Source organism: Corythoichthys intestinalis, chromosome 6 (genome assembly GCF_030265065.1).
Source record: "Corythoichthys intestinalis isolate RoL2023-P3 chromosome 6, ASM3026506v1, whole genome shotgun sequence".
NCBI lineage: Eukaryota > Metazoa > Chordata > Actinopteri > Syngnathiformes > Syngnathidae > Corythoichthys > Corythoichthys intestinalis.
This window is the reverse complement of record NC_080400.1, coordinates 51,481,913-51,503,354: the sequence shown is the minus strand read 5'-3', so window position 1 is coordinate 51,503,354 and position 21,442 is coordinate 51,481,913. Positions and strand designations below refer to the sequence as shown.

Genomic DNA, 21,442 nt, shown 5'->3' with positions numbered 1-21,442 from the left:
CGAGGAAAACGCGACGAAGAGAGCCACAAAATGTCATTGTTTCAGTCTCTCTACTCCAATATTTTTACAGGATATTCTTTTTATCCAAGTATTTTTCCCCAATAGCTATATAAATGGCTTGAGAAGGACCAGTCAGCCCGTCGAGGGGGAACTATTCACAACGAGGAAAATGCGACGAAGAGAGAGGCAAAATGTCATTGTTTCTGTCTCTTTACTTCAATATTTTTACAGGATATTCTTTTTATCCAAGTATTTTCCCCAATTGCTAAATAAATGGCATGTTCATGACAAATAACAGTTTTGTGCTGAATGGAATATGAAATAATAAAAATGCATTTATTCAGGACGACGTGGCAAAATTACTCCATAATGGTCAAAAATGTCGACTTCACCTTTACTGTCGCACCTCCCGAACGATATTTTATGACACCTAAATCGGACACATGTCATTTCCCTTCCCCGGCTTCGGAGAATGTAAACAAACCAGAAGCCGTGACAGCTAGCCGACATGCTAACCCAAACCGAGTGATGTTTCAAAGTCTTCGAAGTGGAAAATCACACATAACTATCCTGGATTATTTGACATGACGACCCGGTTGTCAATTGTCTTAGTGGATCGGTAAACCGCCCGGCGGAGAGAAATTTACAGTTCGTTCCCCGGAGGAGGGTGGCTGGATTTGTTGTGCAGCTAACGTGGTGCTGCTAATGACCATTAGGAGAGCTTTTTACATGCCTATCAATGATCAAACGTAAGTAGTCCTTCATTTAAAGGAAGTTTGTAGTGTTTACTTTGTAATCGCTGTATTCGTTTTTGACATAATACAAAACAAGATGTTTACTCACTTCCTCATAAGTCCAATGGTCCCACAGTAAATATCCACGGTGAATGGGAACCTTTTGAAACTCCAAAAAGGCGCATACGCCTCTCCCTCATACAGAATGATTTTTCTGCAGCCGTTTGGCTGGCGTGATGCGAAAAATAAACGTATTAATCCGCAAAATCAGCTGAATCCTTCGTCCTCATACACAACAGTACACTGTAGCGTGAAGAGGACGTCTTCTACCGTACACGTCACAGCGCCCTCCTCCTCAATGCAAGACCGAAGCCAGAAGTCACTCATTTTCATGGCGCGGGATTCAAAAAACTAAATAAAAATAGCGATCGCTTCCACACACATCCAAGTGGCCCATATCATTCAGGGGCATAAAATACCGCGTGTATTATGAAATAAACATGCTTTTTCGTGTCACAGGCACTTTAAAGTCGTTTTTCATTTTTTTTTTTTTTTTCTAATACAAATATTAGACACCAATTAATGTTTCTAAGCTATAAAATGATAGACATTTTGAATAAAAATATAATTAATTACCTTAGTTTTATGGCTGGTTGGAAACAAAAGCGGTTGCGTGACATCTGTAAACGGGGGTTTCCGGGGTATAACGGACAAATTAAAAATGGTTCCGGGGCTTAATGTGCCATGAATCTGCTATGGCAGCATATAGACCTACAGTTCTATCAAACACAACAGTTGTTTTGGCTTAAAATACAGTAGTTTCTTTTAAAGAGGAGTGCAAGTGCAGAAACTGCTTTTTCAGTCTTGTCTGTTTTCCGCCTTATTCAATTTTTTTGACTCCCGCGCCATGGAAATTAGAGACTTCCTGGATTGAGGAAGAATGCGAATGTGACATCAGCCGGGTCACCATCTCACAATACAGCCATTCCTATACACAGTGCTTGCTAAAAGTATTGACACCCCTGCAATTATGTCAGATAATGCTCAATTTCTCCCAGACAATGATTGCAATTACAAATGCTTTAGTAGTAATAGCTTCATTTATTTTGCTTGCAATTAAAAAACACAAAAGAGACCGATAAAAATTAAATCATTATCATTTTACACAAAACTCCAAAAATGGGCCTGACAAAAGTATTGGCACCCTCAGCCTAATACTTGGTAGCACAACCTTTAGACAAAATAACTGCGAACAAACCCTTCCGGTATCCATCAATGAGATTCTTACAATGCTCTGCTGGAATTTTAGACCATTCTTCTTTGGCCAACTGCTCCAGGTCTCTGAGATTTGAAGGGTGCCTTCTCCAAACTGCAATTTTCAGGTATCTTCACACGTGTTCTATGGGATTCAGGTCAGGTCTCATTGCTGGCCACTTTAGAAGTCTCCAGTGCTTTCTCTCAAACCATTTTCTAGTGCTTTTTAAAGTGTGTTTTGGGTCCTTGTCCTGCTGCCGGAACACCCATGACCTCTGAGGGAGACCCAGCTTTCTCACACTGGGCCCTACTTTATGCTGCAAAATGTGTTGGCAGTCTTCAGACTTCATAATGCCATGCACACGGTCAAGCAGTCCAGTGCCAGAGGCAGTAAGCAACCCCAAAACATCAGGGAACTTCTGCCATGTTTGACTTTGACTCTATGTTGATGCCTTTTCCCCAAAAGCTCTACTTTTGTCTCATCTGACCAGAGAACATTCTTCCAAAATGTTTTTGGCTTTCTCAGGTATGTTTAGGCAAACTCCAGCCAGGCTTTTTATTTTTTTTGGTCTCTGGGTCAGAAGTGGGGTGTTGAGGTGGTTGCACCTCAACGTTGCATTCGTAGGAAGAATTGACGGAGAATAAGTTGTCTTTTAGCCAAAACTCGGCATATTTAATTTCCATTGACATGCAGATACATCCTCTCTCATTGCTGTCTTCACAGGCAATCCTATAAATCAAAGTAATCAAAGTCAAACACAACGAAGTAATAAAAGTAGCACTTTAGACAATTAAGTCCCATCCTGCCATCTTGTGACGAAAAGATAATATGTCAATATTAACAAGCAATAGGAACATTATTTCAACATCAACGGAGGACACATTTATGAATACAAAACATTTCCTCCACCATTTCTCTCAACACCCCCACTTGTTCTCATGTTGATGCCTTTTTAACAACCAAATGAAATTTTACATTTCAAATTCCAAAAATAGCACTGTCAAACTTCTTCAATTTAAACTTTGTTACAGGTTTTGTCATGATATCAGCCATCATGTCATATGTTGGACAATACGTCAATTAAGTATGCTGTCTTAACATCCATCTGATGTAACAACATACTCTCTTGTGCCGCTTTCTGTAACACCACTCTTATACTTGTCAAATTTGCTGTGGGTGAAAATGTCTCTCCATAGTCTATTCCCATTCTCTGGTTAAATCCCTTAGCCACAAAACGTGCTTTGTACTTATCTCTCACATCTTCATCCTTTTTGAGTGCATAAACCCATTTACCCCACACTGTTTTCTTTCCTTTTGGCAGTGTTGTCAAGGTAAATGTTTTATTTTCGTTTAGTGACTGAATTTCTTCATCCATGGCTTTTGACCAATCTTTTGAGTTATTGGAACTCATGGCCTCCTCATATGTTTGAGGTATACCAACTACCATCCTGTAGCAGTAGTCTACAGTGGTATAAACTCCATCACTATCTCTGACTTCTGTTATGAAGTCTTCTAAATGACTCGGTTTTCTCCTCTCTCTTGAAGGATACCTTCTACTCTCAAGTTCACATTGTGTCACTTCCTTTGGACCAGGGGTGGGCAAACCGGTCCTCGAGGGCCGCAGTGGGTCCTGGTCTTTGTTCCAACTGAGCCAACACAGATAATTTAACCAATGAGGTTTCAGCAGAAATGAGAAGCACCTGACTGCAATCGACTGATTGCGCTTGTAAAACAGCAGATTGGTGAAAAGGTGTCCTCTTAATGGGTTGCAACAAAAACCCGCACCCACTGCGGCCCTTTGTGGAATAGTTTGCCCACCCCTGCTTTGGACTCTCACTATTTGCACTTGGTTCTACAGGATCTTCAGTTCTGTTTTTCACCTCTACACTTGCTCGATTAGCCCTTGGCAACCCCATCATGTTGTATTCTTCATCTTGATCCATGTCACATGTCTGTGTCTGTTTTTCTATGACTTCCTTGTTCACAAAATTTACCAGCCTATGTTTTTGTACTTTGTTTGTGTCTGGATAGTAGACTAGATATGCTGGACTATTTTTGTCATAGCCAACAAACTGTCCTCGGCCACACTTAGAATCCAATTTTCCCTTGTCTTGTTTGTATGTGTAACATACAAACCCAAATTTTTGCATTCTGGAAATATTTGGTTTCTTGTTTGTCAACATCTGGTAAGGAGTTTGCCCTGTAAGTCTATCATAGCATCTGTTGCGTACCATTGCTGTGGTTTGTACTGCATAGTGCCATAGGTATTTTGGTAGCCCACTTTCGACTAGCATGCACCTACACATTTCAAATAGTGTACGCCATCCTCTTTCAGCTGTCCCTTTCTGGTGTGGGGAATACGGCGCTGATGTTTCGTGTCTTATTTCACTTTTTCTCAACAATGTTTGGAACTCATTGCAAGTATATTCAGTCCCGTTATCAAATCGGATGCACCTTACTTTCCCATAAGGAGCTGTATCTGCGAGAAATTTTTCTGTTGCTAGAACAGTGTCACTTTTCTTTTTCAGGAAATATGTGAAAATTGCACCAGAGTAATCATCTGTGAATAACTGCACATATTTGTAACCATCAATCGATTCTGGAGTTATAGGACCCGCAAGATCTGAGTGTACCAATTTTAAGGGTGTATCTGCTCGAGTATCTGGGTCTCTATTTCGAATCTGGATAAATTTTCCTTGTATGCATATCTCACACATTTGTTCAGGTCGTGTTTCTTTTCCCTTAATCTGCATTCCATCAACTACTTTCTGTAATTTTATCACATCCTCATAATTACAGTGGCCTAATATTTGGTGCAGTGGCCTAATATTTGGTGCCATGTGTGAATATCATAACATGCATTGCACTTGTCAGACTCACCATTTGTATGCAAAAAGTACAGCTTGCCATACACATGAATATTGAATTTCGTACCGTCTTTGGTTATCAGTGCGTCTTCACCTTCTTTGAAAAGTACCGTGGCTCCACTCGATGTTGCTGCTTTCACCGAAAAGATGTCTTGTAGGTACGATGGTATGAAGAGTGCGTTTGAGTGTTGCCTTGCGCTGCTGTCCTCTGTTGTCGATCAGGTAGCACTCTGCATCTCCTCTTTTTAGTGCGACTCCACTGCACCGTGTACCTTCTGCCAACTCGACGCTGTGATTCTCTGGTTTGAACATCTCCTGGAAGCTTTTGAACTTGGTCACGTCAGTGATGATATGAGATGTCGCTCCCGTGTCCACCATCAGACCTTGTTCCCGGATGCTGTGTGTATCCTGCCGCCTGGTGTCGGACCGTTCATCTCTCACCTTGAACGCGAAGTCAGGATCTCCATCTTCAGCAATTTTTCTCGCTCCGTCCGGTGTTTCCATGCGTCTGCAAGTGGTGTCTTTGTGCGTGTCCGTTTTGCACCGACTACACCATGTCTTTTGTCGACATGATTTTGCATGGTGGCCTTTGATCACACATTTGAAGCACACCAACTCTGTGTCGTCTTTGACCCGGTCACGAGCGTTTGCTTTTGTGGCTTGCTTTGAAGCTCTTGCTTTAGTCTTCATCACTCTGTCACTTGATTCTGCTGCATTTAACTTTTCCGTTTCTTCAAAACTTCAGAGTTTGGTTTTGAATTCTGCAAATGTCATGTTCTCATTGGTATGCGCCACATGAATTGTAAATGGCTTGTAACTTTCTGGCAGCCCCTTCAAGACCATTGCGATAAGTAGACCATCTGCCATTGTTTCACCTGCATTTCGCAATGCTGTGATGCCGGTCTCAGCTCTTATTATGTAATCCACTATCCTTTCTTCGGTTCCCTTTTGAAGAGATGTTACCATGGTGTACAAGTTTATAATCCTGGGTTTTCCCTTCCCAGCATAATATTCCCTTAATATTTTCAGAGCTTTTCTTCCGTCATTTGGCGCATCTCTCATTATTAACGAGAGGCTTTTATCATCAAGAAGTTGTATCATTTGAGCATACGCATCCACATTTTTCATTTCATCATTTCTCTCTCGGCTTCAGTGTTTGGTCCTACCAGCACTGTGTTCTTTAGCCCGATCAGATGAAAATGTCCGAACATTTTAGTTTCCCAGAGTTCATATTTAGCTTCATCTCCGTCAAATGCCAGTCGAAGTTACCCACTTGTTCCTCGTGGATCCATGTTGCTTGTTAGCTTTTTCCGCTAATCAGCAGTCCGTGAGCACGCTGTCCTTCGCGACCTTCTACATGGTGGAAACTGACTTTACCTGCGAATGACTCCTGGGCCCATAACCTGTTGAGGTGGTTGCAGCTCAACGTTGCATTCGTAGGAAGAATTGACGGAGAATAAGTTGTCTTTTAGCCAAAACTCGGCGTATTTAATTTCCATTGACATGCGGATACATCCTCTCACATTGCTGTCTTTACAGGCAATCCCATAAATCAAAGTAATCAAAGTCAAACACAAGGAAGTAATAAAAGTAGCACTTTAGACAATTAAGTCCCATCCTGCCATCTTGTGGCGAAAAGATAATATGTCAATATTAACAAGCAATAGGAACATTATTTCAACATCAACTGAGTACACATTTATGAATACAAAACATTTCCTCCACCATTTCTCTCAACATGGGGTCTTCCTGGGTATCCTACAATAGAGTCCCTTTTCATTCAGACCCCAACGGATAGTACGGGTTGACACTTTTGTACCCTCGGACTGTAGGACAGTTTGAACTTGTTTGATGTTAGTCAAGGTTCTTTATTCACCATCCGCACAATCTTTGGTTGAAATCTCTCGTCAATTTTTCTTTTGCGTCCACATCTAGGGAGATTAGTAACAATGGGCTTTACACTTATTGATGACACTGCGCACAGTCGACACAGGAACATTCTGGTCTTTGGAGATTGACTTGTAACTTTGAGATTGCCCATGCTTCCTCACAATTTTGCTTCTCAAGTCCTCAGACAGTTATTTGTTCTTCTTTCTTTTCTCCATGCTAAATGTGGTACACACAATGACATAGGACAGGGGTTGAGTCAACTTGAATCCATTTTAACTGGCTGCAAGTGTGATTTAGTTGTTGCCACCACCTGTTATGTCCCAGAGGTAAATAAGTTCATCCCGTGCCCCAACGAAGACATTGTTGTGATTGAGGGCCATGAATATAAATAATACTTTACTTGCAGTGTTTGTAAGGAATTCAGCATCCACTACTGAAAGTGCTATAATTGTCTATTAATAGGTGCTCTCTGTGGGCTGATAGGCTATAAGTGCTATCAGAAGTAAATTTGAAATGCTTAACTTTAGAAAATGTATTTTCTGATGAAACAAATATCAGCCTATATGCATGCGACAAACAGGTCATAGACTCCCGGGAACTTAAATCTTTAATTTTGTGCACAATTGTTTTGCTTTTTTTTTTTTTTGAAAATGAGATTGATAATCTTGAACATTTGTTTTTTCAGTGTGATATAGTGCAATTGTTCTGGAGGGATATGCAGAGCTGGTTTCAGTCCAAACAAATTGATCTTTCAAAGTGGACAGTGGATTCAATTAAGTTTGAAATGTTTGGCACAAATAAATATTTGTTTATGTGATCAATGTGATTTGTAATACTTGTTTTTTTCTTCACAAATGCAGATACTTTCAAACAAAATCTTGCTTTAAACATTGGATGAATGAGTTTCTTCTTTGGTATAGGTCTCTGAAGCTGTTTAATAAGCAAAAATCCCTTAATTTGGAGTCAGATTGAGAGATTTGACATTTATTTCAAAAGCCCCGTGATTGTAAGAGAGTGGGTGCGTGGGGGGGGGGGGTGTTGGGGTGGCTGAATGCAAAGATAAAAATATTTCGTTAGTAAAGAAAGTTTTGAGTTTGTTATGTCGCCCTCTCTTGGTTAAATTAGACCATGACCATGCAACTGCTTAAAAAATATACAGACTGATTGTCATACATATAGAATTCAAAAGTACGACATTGTGAAAAGTAGTGGCTATAATACAAATAACCTTGACTTGAAGTTTTCATGCGACCACATTGTGCATTCTGCCATGTTTCTTCTAAGCGTTTTCGTTTGTGTGCTGGAGGTGTATGTGGTGTAAACAGGAAAAATCATGGCCCTGATGTCTATACTAGGACAGATAATTTTCTCCAGGGTATTTTGCGACTATTTTTTGATACAAGGCCATTATCCGTCCTAGTGTCAACGTTTAGAGCACGTGTAAACCGGAAAACGCGAGCACAAGTGCGGAAACAAAGCGGAAGTCGCGGTACACGAAGCCGTCTGTCATGGCGGCGGAGGCGTGTCAACAAATAGCGTGACGTCACAATGACAGGTCCTTTTCAACTCTTTGATGCTTTGATCTTCCTTTCCGATATAAGTTGTTTTTTCGTTATGAATTACTACACTAAATGCCAAAGAAGCAGACAAGTGTTGCTGTCGTTGGTGTGCATCTTCCTTCCTAAAGATAAGCAAGTAAGAAATCCTATTTACTTGTTTTGAGAGACATTGGAATTGTGGTGTTTTGTATTGATCATGTTTCCACATAAGCTGAATAGTGCAGTGTTAACTTTTTTTCTTTTAATTTCATTTGATAGTCTAAGCATTGATGACTGATAACTTTTATACTTGTAATCATGCAAAAAACATGTTATTGTGGCAGTGTTTGTGTTTTCCATTTATTTTAACACTTGGGGAAAAAAATGCTGTCTTCAATTGTATAGTTTTTATTTAAAGAGTAAACATGACTGATTGAAAACATTTAAACTTGGATCGAGATAAAATACATTTAACTGATGTCAGTGTTATTCTGTTTTCCATTGTTTTTTACATTTATAATGAAAACATGATTGCTGATGTGAAGTCTATGCTTTATAGCAGGGGTGGGCAATTAATTCCACAAAGGGCCGCAGTGGGTGCGGGTTTTTGTTCATACCCATCATGAGGACAGCCTTTCACCGATCTGGTTTCTTACAAGTGCAATCAGTTGATTGCAGTCAGGTGCTCCTTGTTTCCACTGAAACCTCATTGGTTATACTGTGTGTGCTGAATCAGTTGGAACAAAGACCAGGACCCACTGCGGCCCTCGAGGACCGGTTTGCCCACCCCTGCTTTATAGTGATAGAAAAAAAAAATCCTAAAATGTGTTTGATTAATTCCAGTATGTTTTTGTCTTTTACTTGCAGGTGTATACATGGCGATGATGTGGGACTTCCTTTGGCCTTCTGTCCTCCTGGGAGTGTTTTTCAACATTTGTCCAGCATGCCCTCTGGAAATCCAGAAGGAAATGAACCACTACTACGTCGCCAGGGGGTCAAGTGTCCAGCTACCCTGTGTGTACACTCACACCGTGGACTCTCAGCAGTACACGGAGGTCTCGTGGAGTATTGAGTCTGCAGACCGAGAGGAGCAACCCATCATTTGGTTTACTGGCGGCCGCTTGTATTCCGATTTGTACAAACCAATGGAGGGGAGGGTCCACTTCACGTCAGCCGATCCCCAAAACGGAGACGCGTCTATCATCATCAAAGATGTACGTCCGTCAGACACGGAGATGTACCGCTGTCTGGTGAAGAAGTTACCAGAACTGGACAAGAAGATCTTAGACCTGACAGTCATAGAAGCACCCAGTCAGCCTCTCTGCAGTGTGGACAAAGAAGACAACAGTATGACGCTGAAATGCAGCTCTCTGCAAGGCACCCCACCTTTGCATTACATCTGGTCCAAGACCAGTGGAAATAAGGTCTTGCTTCCTCAGGCCACTGTGGACCCCACAAGAGCCACCTTGCATTTCAACATCACCGAGCGGGAGTGTGGAAGCTATCGCTGCACGGTGGAAAGTATGGTGGGGACCAAACACTGTGACCTTCACCTGGACTGTTCACTTCCCCAGGACAACAGTGTGAGCAGTCCACGATTGCTGACAACCACTGCAGTCGCTGCAATCGTTGTCACTATCACCACACTTTTCATTGTCATAGTTGTCCTTGCCGTATTCCTCTACCGCAAACGAAAAGAGCAACCCCAGGACATTGAAATGGAAAAATAATTCAATGTTGTTCATTTGTTAATGTTTGATAAAAAATTGTTGACATTGTTATGTTAAGTCTTTTACCACAAAGGCATTTTGATTTTTCAGCATTATCTCACTTTAATCTCACTTTTGAATCTAATAAACAGGTTCTATGTTATTTCTAGTATGTCGGTTGTCTTTTTTTTAAATACATATCTAAATGTTGAAATTGACAGAAAACTGAAAGGTTACACTTAGGGTAAAAAAAAAAAAAAAAAAAAAAAAAAAAAAGCACATTTTGTAAAGTAAAAAAAACATCAACTTTATTTCAACACCTAATGGAAAACTGATCTGGACTGATCTTGAGTTAAAGTAAAATAAATACGTAAAAAAAGTAAATAAAATAAAACTCTGTAGCAGCAGAAATTATGGTGGAGTTCACCTTCAAATAAAGAATATTTACAAACAAACACTGTAGTAAAGCATAAAGACAGGTGATACCACACTGCTTCAAACTTATATTCCTCGTAATATTTGAAAAATTAGTTAAATTAACAAAATTAAATCTTGACTTTAATAATATATGCGCCACACTGCCCCAAGGAGGCCAGACTCCCACACAGCAGCAAATCAGTAGTTATTTTTTTAATTGTTTTATATTTCTATTATTAAACATTAGTTTCACAAATAATTTATTAAAAACCTGAGGCTACACTCACTCACTTGACACTCTTGAGCAAAAAATTGGGTCTACCGCAAAAACAGAAAAAACATACCCATTTTCCTGGTGTATTCATCATCTTTTATTGAGGGACTTTTTTTTTATCTTCAAATTGTTCAAATTTAGCTGATTAAAAGGTGTATCTGTCATTTGTTGGATTATACATGAATTGATTTTTGACCAAACATGAGTAAAAAAAAGAAAAAAGTTTGCTACTGACATTGTATTTTTAAACTGGATATAAAAAGTCCTCCATGTCTGATCAAATGTATTTGTTAAATAAAAAGTGAAACTAATTATTTAAAAGTGGTCACGATTAATATGTCCTATAACCTGCAAAATCAATTAAGAAAAAAAGAGGGGAAGTTAAAAAAATAATTAAAAACAAAAAAGTAGTAATATTGTGGTTTCCCAAGTGTGCACATCCTATAACTGTCCAGTGAATGTGGCCAAAAACCGATGAGATTTTAACTCGTAGAATGGAAAGACAGAACTGCAATCATATAGGCTTCCTCTAAATGATTCCAGATAAAATTCCGTTATCCTCAAAGAATTTTCCACTGGAATTTTTTTTTACCTCCGTAGAAACTTGAAGATTGTGTGCTAGTACTGCCATTCAATGTAAACTCTTCATAATTTCCTCCACATTATCTTAGACAAGTGCTTCTCAATTGTTTACTGTTACGCCCTCCTCCAGGATGACTAAAATGCTTCGCGCCCCCCCAACTCTCTGCTACCACTGCAAATAGTATCATTTGTTCATGAAATTATTATTACTTTAAGTGCACCTCTGCATAACGTTGTGTCCTTTTTAATTTTAAAGAGTGAAAGGTAATATCGATCAGCTTAAATAAGCGTATTATTAAATAATAATAATAATGTAATTAAAATATATAAATTATAACTTTATTAACATTGTTTTGTTTGTAACAGGAAAGTGCGTTAATTTGCCTGAATTAAAAAAAAAAAACACATCTGAACTGTAAAAATACACTCAATGTACATTTTTGACCATTTGATACTGAAAAATAAAATGTAATAAAATCAATAAATAAAAATAAATTCAAATTGATTAGCAACATTAACTCATGACGATAATATGCCAAACAATTTGACCGAACAAACAAAAATTAATAGAACAAAAAAGACAGTGTCATTGGACAGAGGGACAGTATTTATTTTTGCTGCAGGCGGTGTAAGCTTCTTTGCTATGCATAACAACAATGTGCGTTAGTTGATGCTGGATTTGAACCCACTTTTAATCAACATTGTTGTGATTGAGGGCGGTGAATATAAATATGACCTGACTGGCAATGTTTGTAATGAATGCAGCATCCTTTAATGAAAGTGCTATTGTTGTCTATTCATGGGTGCTCTCTATGGGCTATAGACCCTACCCACCGACGTCACAAAACCACGTGCTCGCTGTATGGTTCCGCCCACTTGTCCGTCATTTTGTCTCTGTATTAGCATTGGTTTCAATTGATCGAGGAATTTAAAATGCATTTCATGGAAGACCCGGTGCTTTCTGGTGCCGTAAACTCACTGAATGTGTTGCATAAAAGGCGTTATGTGGAAAAGCTTCGTTCTATACAGTCGCCAGATCCATATTTGATGCCCAAATCGATGTTTTTCGACCCACTGTCTTCGTCCTGTCTGCCTGACATCTGCTACGCTGATGTTTACAATTATCTTGTCCACACAAAATCAGCCTATTCTCACGAAAATTTGAAAAACTTCAAGAGCTAGGAGGCTTATAAATACTTCGTTGCTGGTTGGGTGAAACAGGTCCTCGTCCACGAAAATTCGGCAGGAATCTATCTTGTGCTTGGAAAGGTGAGTTACGAAATTTTCAATTCAAAATCTTTTGTTATTGCTAACGTCCACTGTCAAGTCTAATGTATTTCATGTTGTTTGTCAATGGAGTTAAGGCTTTTAATGTTTATATGGTTTAGCGATAGCACTCTCACTACATACATACGTGTATGTTGTCGGCGATTAGCCTAGCAAAGATCTTAATTGTGGTTATTTGTCAGCCCAAAACCCTCTAAGTATATCTTAAATGCATCTTACCGGATATAAAATGACTACTACATAGTCTGTGGTGATTTTTTGGTGCCCAGTTTTCACGTCGAATTGCAGCCGTCCATTTCGCTCTCCTCTTTGGATCCCTCGGAATACGGTAAAACTTCAAGTCTCTCCTTCCATCTTCTCTGTTAGTGCAACCAACAGCCACACACGCCTTCACCATTTTGATGATTAATGTTAAGGAGCAGAAAAACACGCCGTAAATAGGAGGAATGTACGTAGCCGTAACAGGTTAACAAATGTTTTGACGGACAATTGGGCGGTACCATTCAGGAGAGCGGAGTTGTGACGTCACGTGGGTAGGGTCTATAGGCTATTTGTGCCATCAGAAATTGAATTTGAAATGCTTAACTTTAGAAAATTTAATTTCTGATGCCACAAATATAAGCCCATATGCATACCTGTCAACCCGAGGCCGTTGGCAATCTTACAAATAGTGACGTATACCCTTACAAATTGGTGACTAATCTTACAACGTATTTAAGTATGTTGTATTTAAATAATATGAATTTATTGGTAATATTGTAACATATAACCAATCAAAGAACAATCAATATCTTCAGCTACATCATGATTACTAAAATTTAACAGTGACTTTTGTTATCATTGTATGTAGCACTTCTAGTGTATGTATGTGTGTGTATGTACAAATGTAACAATTTTTATCATGTCTTTTGATGGCTGCACTTCATGGCACTTCATCTCGCAATTCAGTTTGACTTGAAGGTAGTTCGTTAGTGTGTCCAATTATAAATTAATGTCAATTGATAAAATTAACTTACCGATGCAATCTTTGAGTCAGGGAACATTTGTTTTGCTAATTCTGAGAAGTGATCAGCAATAGTTGCGGGCAAATTGTATTCGGCAACAAATTGGCAGAATAAAATCTCCGCTTTCATCACTTTTCATTCTGCAGACTTCATTTTTATGACCAGTGTTGTTAAAGCTGTAGTGTGAAGTAATTTCATAACATGCCAAATAGGGTCACAATTAAAGTAATTAAACATTGTCCAACAAATAAAGCATGAAAAAATAATTTATATGTTGTATATTTGACAAAATAATCGCGTTTCTGAAGTTCGAGCCTGAAAGGGGACAAACCCGGAAGTGATACGTCACACCGAGAACAGCGATGGCAGCGCTCCATAAGGCCGCCATACAAAGCCCTTCAAAAAATGATTCAAACAGCGATATAAGTGATAGATCGAGCGCAAGGGAGGAGATCCAAGTTTTTGAAAAGTTGGAGGAAGAGGAGGAGGTTGGAATTTTATGTTGGACTGTACATGGGATAGTAGCCAGAAGCTAATCAGGATGCAAACAATGTGCTCAGACTATTTGACATGTACTTGACACAACATGTTGATGACCCCGAAACGCAGTGTCGGCTATAAAATTAACTTACAAGAATATTTATAATAATAATAAGTTGACAATGAGCGTTTTTTGTTTCCCATCATTCTTGAGGGGAATTCTAAATCAGGCTGCTTAGGCAATACTTTTCGCCAAGATCATCATCCGTTGAATATGGTGCGCCTGCCGGTGTCGTGCCAATGTAGTTACCCCAGTCAAAAATTGTATCCCATGGGCGGAGCCATATGGAGGTAGATTTGTGTTTTTATTATTCAATCAAAAAAAAGTTGCTCCAATCAAAATATATATTTTCACCCCCCCCCCAAAAAAATTCGCATCAATAAAAAAAAAAAAAAAACAATGTGTCTGAATGCAAAAATAAATTTGAAACTGAAAAAAAAAAAAAATGCATGTGAAAGCTTTTTTCCTTTGATTTTTTTTTTTTTTTGGGCATTGAAGCACTTTTTTGATTGAAGTAAAGTTGATTTGTGTTTGGGCCACATTTTGGCTAGGACATTTTTGTCTTCAACCAAAAAAGAAGTTGCTTCATGAAAAATATATTTTCAAAAAGAAAAATCCCCTCAATCAAAAAAAGAAAAATTTCAATCATAGATAAAGTTTCTGAATGCGAAAAAATATTTGAGATTGAAAAATTTGCATTTGAACACTTAATTTTTCATTGAAAAAGTTTTCGTTGATTGAAGCAATCCTTTTTGTGTTTTGACCATTTTATGGGTAAGACATCTGTGTTTAAATCATTCAATCCCAAAAAAAGTTGCTTCAATCAAAAAATATTTTAAATCAAAGAAAAAATTCACTTGAAAAATAAAATTGCCCTCCCCTAATATATATATATATATATATATATATATATATATATATATATATATATATTTTTTTTTTTAATTATATGCAAAGTAACTGTCTCAGGTGCTAGTCACATGATCTGTTGGAAAAACAATTTTGACCATTATAAAAATATATTTTATTGTTCGTTTAATTGATTTTTGTAGCAGTTTTATTGGTTTACAACTTTTATATATATATATATATATATATATATATATATATATATATATATATATATATATATTTCGCTGTTGATCTTATATCATTGAATCAATGTCACTTTTGCACCCTCAATTAATGTTGTTTCAACGTTGAAATCCTTACAAAACCTAAACGTTATTTCGATTAGGGCTGCAGCTATCGGAATATTTTAGTAGTCGATTAATCGATGGACTAGTTGGTTCGAGTAATCGGATAAGGAACATGAAAAATTAAAATACCTGAGCTGAGCCTTAAACGGTATATTTAAAAAAAAAAAAAAAAAGAGGATTCACGCACGGCAAAAGAACAATTGGATAACTTACCTAGAAAAAGTCCGCCTGCTTAAATGCTATAAAATGCTAGTTTTTTTTTTTTTACAATGCTCTTAACAAATGTTTCAGAGACATATTCCCACAAAAACAGCTAAATATACCTACAAACTAAACTATGAATGCATTAAAAAACATTAGCTCAAACAAAAACTTAACTTACGATGGTCTTAACGGGAAGCAGTTGGATTCAGCCATGTGAAAAGAGGCAGACCAGAGGGCAGTGTATCCACGCCCCTTTAGTTAAACGAATACTCGAAGCAACAAAATTTAATTCGATTAATCGTTGCAGCACTAATTTTGATTATCAATAATATTGGAACAACGCTGAATCAATGATATGTTTTCGACCAAAACGCTCGCTCATCCATAATTCAATGACTTTCCAATCATATTTCCTGGTCAATCATAAATCAACTATTTGTCAACATTAGTTCATCAACTATAAAAGAATGTTAACCCAACCATCGCCGACATACCATAGAACAACGTTGTTTCAACTTTTGAAAATTTCGATGCCAACCATACTGATGATTTTAATGGAAAATCAACGTTTATTTAACGTCGGTCTGCTATCTGGGAAGGTTGCCGATCTGTTTCCTGAGTTTCACTTTTCTTAGTGGAAACATGCCAAGTTACAATGTGGATATTGTAAAAGCAGTTCATTTTTACAGCAGAGCTGGTTTATCTACCATCGTCAATCGTTAACCAATTAGTTAACAGTATCCAGCACAGACTTTGATGGCAAGTCTGCATATGTGTAGCTGTGCCTACTAGTCAGGAGCTAAATTAGGAGTCCCTAATCTGTTGGCATGGTAACCCTGCTGTGATCAACGCCTTAGTGGAAAGATGGTCACATTCAGGGCTTGGCTTTTTAAACAAGGCTGCCTGTTTACTGTGGCTTTAAATACCCCCCAGTCCCTCATGCCAGGTAGTCTTCTTTACCTTTTCCTAACCCTTGCATATGCTGCCTAATAAAATATGAATGAGGTGTGTGCAGCTCTACTGTAGTGCTCCCTTTGTCTCCCTGCAGCTGTCTGTGTGTAACCATCTATCCTTGGTCATGAGGCCCCACACTTGGATGGTGTGTTTCACTGGTTGTGGCCCAATGTCATCCCTGTGCTGTGTTCCATTTGCCTGTGCATTACACTGTAGAATAGAGAGAAGCAGCATGACGGCCAGCATCCTTGAGTGTGTGCGTGTCCATGTGTCATACTGCCACCCCTGCAGTGTTCTGGCCCACCACGACTGATAGATGGGTCATGACTCATTACCACCCCACCTCGTTTTCCCTTTTATCTACCCTTTTTCTGCCCTCACATCTTTCTGCCATATATTATTTACTTTTGTTATGTTGCTCATTTTTACGCCTAAATGTAAACACTCGACACAGAGCTACACATACGGAGACACTTGGCTGCTTCACCCTTCCATTTATTATTTCTTTTGTACTTCCCATTGTCAGCATAACGAACACGTAAATCTGATACCACCTAGTGGTATAAAACTGTATAACAGGTCCATACATAACCTCTCCTTCACACGAAGATTTCTGTTTCGAAACATGTAGTCATTTACATGATTTTTTCTTGACAGTTGTATTATTTCAAATTGCAAATCAAACTTACAAGCAACTTTTCTGTTTTTTTAAATCATGCTTACTCATCACTATAACATGGAGTTGGTTTAGTAATCCTTACAGGATAGCTTTCTAACTCTGCTACTTTGGTAGGTTCCTTGCGTGGTGTTTCCATGGCTTATGGTATTTGAGGTCGATGGGTAGCTTGCAAACTTGTTCAGCATCATCTTGATGGTGAGATGCGTTAGTGTTGGTGAACGTGTAAAAAGGAAGTCGCAAGCAAAAGTGCGGAAATAAAGCGGAAGTAGCGGTACCCAAGTCGTCTAACATGGCGGTGGAGGCGTGTCAACAAAGAGTGACATCACGAGGAGCCCTTTGAGCTCTTTGATGCTTTGATCTTCTCGTTCCTATATAAGTTATTTTTTCGTTATGAATTTTTACACCAAATGCCTAAAAAGCAGACAAGTGTTGCTGTCGTTGGTGTGCATCTTCCTTCCTAAAGATAAGCAGGTAAGAAATCCAACCTTTTTTTTTTTTTGTGAAAGATTAGAATTGTGGTGTTGTGTATTGATCCACACATATGTTTCCACATGAGCTAAATAGTGCATTGTTCCGTTATCTTTTTGTTTCATTTGATAGTCTAAGCATTGCTGACTAATAACTTTTACACTTGTAATCATGCAGAAAACATGTTATTGATGGCAGTGTTTATGTGTTTTCCATTCTTTTTTTACACTTGAAAAAAAAAAATTGCTGTCCTCAATTGTATATTTTTATTTAAAGTGTAAACATGACTGATTGAAAACATTTAAACTTGTAACGAGGCAAAATACATGTAACTGATGTCAGTGATCTTCTGTTTTCCATTGTTTTTTTTGGTAACACTTGTAATGAAAAAGTAATTTCTGTTCAAGTCTATGCTTTATAGTGTTAGTTGAAAAAAAAAAACCATACATGTCACTGATTCCATTATGTTTTTGTTTTTTACTTTCAGGTGTATACATGATGATGATGTGGCACCTCCTTTGGCCTTCTGTCCTCCTGGGAGTGTTTTTCAACATTTGTCCAACATGCCCTCTGGAAATCCAGAAGGAAAGGAAACACTACTACGTCGCCAGGGGGTCAAGTGTCCAGCTACCTTGTGCGTACAGTCACACCCTGGACTCTAAGCAGTACACGGAGGTCTCGTGGAGTATCGTGTCTGCAGACCGAGAGGAGCAACCCATTATTTGGTTTACAGGCGGCCGCTTGTATTCCGATTTGTACAAACCAATGGAGGGGAGGGTCCAATTCACATCAGCCGATCCCCAAAATGGAGACGCGTCTATCAACATCAAAGATGTACGTCCGTCAGACACGGAGATGTACCGGTGTCTGGTGAAGAAGTTACCAGAACTGGACAAGAAGATCTTAGACCTGACAGTCATGGAGGCACCCAGTCAGCCTCTGTGCAGTGTGGACGAAGAAGACAACAGTATGACGCTGAAATGCAGCTTTCTGCAAGGCACCCCACCTTTGCATTACATCTGGTCCAAGACCAGTGGAAATAAGGTCTTGCCTCCTCAGGCCACTGTGGACCCCACAGGAGCCACCTTGCATTTCAACATCACCGAGCGGGAGTGTGGAAGCTCTCGCTGCACGGTGGAAAGTATGGTAGGCCCCAAACACTGTGACCTTCACCTGGACTGTTCGCTGCCCGTGGCCAACAACGTGAGCAGTCCACGATTGCTGACAACCACGGCAGTCACTGCAATCGTTGTCACTATCACCACACTCTTCATTGTCACAGTTGTCCTTGCCGCATTCCTCTACCGCAAACGAAAAGAGCAATTCCAGGACATTGAAATTGAAAAATAATTCGATGTTGTTAATTTGTTCATGTTCGATAAGTGATATCACAATTGTTGAAATTGTTTGTTAAGTTAAATCTTTTACCGCTATGGCATTTTGATTTAAATCTCAATGCTCATGTGTTCAATCTATTAAACAAGTTCTGTTATTTCTAGTATGTATGTTGTCTTTTTCATACACGTTTAAATGTGGAAATTGACAGAAAACTAAAAGGTTACACTTGGGAAAAAAAGCACATTTTTTAAAGTAAAACATCCACTTCATTTTAACACCTAATGGAAAACTGATTTTGATCTTGACTGATCATTAACTGTAAAATAAATAAATACAGAAAAAAATTAATGAAATAAAACTCGCGAGCAGTAGAAATTATGGAGTTAACCTTCAAATTAAAAATATCAAAAAAAAAAAAAAAAAAACTAGTCGTGTAGTAAAACCATAAAGACAGGTGATACAACACTACTTCAAATCTTATATTCCTCCTATGTGAAAAACTAGTTCAATTAATAATGAAATCTTGACTTTAATAATGTGTGCGCCACAGTGCCCCTCGGAGGCCAGACTCACACACAGCAGCAAAGCAGTAGTTATTTTTTTAAAAAATTGTTTTATATTGCTATTATTAAACAAGTTTCATAAGTAATTTATTGAAAACCTGAGGCAACACTCACTCACATTACACTTATGAACAAAAAAATGGGTCGGCTCTCTTTGATAGTTAACTACGGCAAAAACAGCTAGATGTATTTATTGTCTTTCTTTGAGGGATTTTTTTGTTTTTTTTGGGATAATCTCCAAATTGTTCAGATTTAGCGATTTCAAAGGTTTATGTGTTAAGTGTTGGATTATACGTACCTAATCTGTCTTTTGACCAAACATGAATAAAAAATAAAAAGTTTGGTACTGGCATTTTATTATTATACTGTGGATATAAAAAGTCGTTGCATTCCTTATCAAATGTAGTTGTTAATTAAAAAGTAAAACAAATCATTTAAAAGTTTCCACGTTTCATGTGTCCTATAACGTGCAAACTCAATTAAGATTAAAAAGCATCCTAGACGTACAGACAGACCTGCAACCATGTAAGCTACCTCTAAATAATTCCAAATAAATTTCCGTTATTTTAAGAGAATTTTTACTGGAATTTCTTTTTTACCTCCACGGAAGCTTGAAGGTTGTGTGCCAGTACTGCCATTCATTGTAAACTGTTAATAATTTCCTCCACCTTGTCTTAGGCTAGTGCTTCTCAATTATTTTGTTACATCCTCCCCCCGGAAGACGTAAATGTTTCGCACCCCCCAACTCTCTGCAACCACTGTAAATAGTGTCATTTGTTTATATTTTTTTTATTATTATAAGTACACCTCTGCATAATGTTTTGTCCTTTTAATATTAAAGAGAAAAAGCTAATGTCGATCAACTTATATAATTGTATCACTAAATAATAACAATATAATTAAAATAAAGTATAACTTTATTAACATTGTTTTGTGTGTAACAGAAAAGGCCTAAAGTGCCTATGACAGCAAAAAGCATGTTTATATCATATTTCACGCGATATTTTATGCTCCTGAATGAAATGGACCACTTGGATGTGTGTGGACGCAATCGATTTATTTATGGCGGAAAACACTCAGGCTACTTAAGTTCTGCTCTTCGACCCCCATTTTGGCCAAATTTCAAAATTGTCTGATATGCATGTGTGATATTGCCTGGCTCTGCCAGACTGTTCTCCCTGTATTTTTCAAACACAGAGAGAAAGGTCTGGGAACCAGCCCATTAACGGCCTCTTGGGCAGGTACAAAATCAATCAACAAATCAGATTCGTTTATTTGCGTGACGTGTTCTTAACGAACAACGTCACTCTTGCGCGTCGAAAGTCGTCTCGACAACAACACAGATGGTGAACGGGAGAGCCGAGAATATGTTCCAAGGTAAAATCAGTTTTAAATGATCAAAAACACATCGACACGAGTCATTGACAACAGTCTGTCTCGCGCTAGCCAGATTGAATAAACTCCGCTCTCTTCATATGTTTACTTCCGCGCGCAAGTCCCTCGTCCTGCCCTCGTCATTTTACTAACGTCACGTCTGCCCGTCGCTGATTGGTCCACTCCGCTGTCTGTTTGCTGTGGCTTGCTCATCCCTGGAAATTGTATCCGCGTGAATGGTGGCCAGACTCAATAGCTGGAACAGCGGTGAGTCTGGTGTACCAGGCAATGTGTGATACATCATTGGAATGCTTAAAATCTCAATTTTCTGGGGGAAGAAAAATTTTGAACAGGAGGGCATTTAAAAAAAAAAAAAAATACTTTTTTTTAAACAGAAAAACCCGAACTGGAGGTGAGAGCACACAAGAGCAGAATTGCAGACGCCATGACTTTAATGAGATATTATCACGTACTTACCTTGTTTCGAGCCAAAAACTCCATGTTGCATGTATCAACGAGTGTCAAGACACAGCTGTGAATGGCCACAGCTGGATTTTTGGGGGAT

The 21,442-nt window shown here is 38.5% G+C and overlaps 2 protein-coding genes across 2 annotated transcripts; both read left to right on the top strand.

Moving 5' to 3' along the window:
- Nucleotides 1–9,159: 9,159 nt before the first annotated feature.
- On the top strand, nucleotides 9,160–10,014 carry LOC130917093 (coxsackievirus and adenovirus receptor homolog). The gene has a single exon (XM_057838181.1). The coding sequence runs from the start codon at nucleotides 9,160–9,162 to the stop codon at nucleotides 10,012–10,014; it is 855 nt and encodes a 284-aa protein (XP_057694164.1).
- Nucleotides 10,015–17,528: 7,514 nt separating this feature from the next.
- LOC130917092 (coxsackievirus and adenovirus receptor homolog) lies at nucleotides 17,529–18,952 on the top strand. Its single transcript, XM_057838180.1, has 2 exons — nucleotides 17,529–17,605; nucleotides 18,090–18,952. The coding sequence occupies exon 2, from the start codon at nucleotides 18,098–18,100 to the stop codon at nucleotides 18,950–18,952; it is 855 nt and encodes a 284-aa protein (XP_057694163.1). The 5' UTR covers nucleotides 17,529–17,605; nucleotides 18,090–18,097.
- The last annotated feature ends 2,490 nt before the right edge of the window (nucleotides 18,953–21,442 follow it).

Coding starts and splice junctions, on each gene's coding strand:
- LOC130917093 (XM_057838181.1), top strand. CDS start 9,160: ATGGCGATGATGTGGGACTTCCTTTGGCCTTCTGTCCTCCTGGGAGTG.
- LOC130917092 (XM_057838180.1), top strand. CDS start 18,098: ATGATGATGATGTGGCACCTCCTTTGGCCTTCTGTCCTCCTGGGAGTG.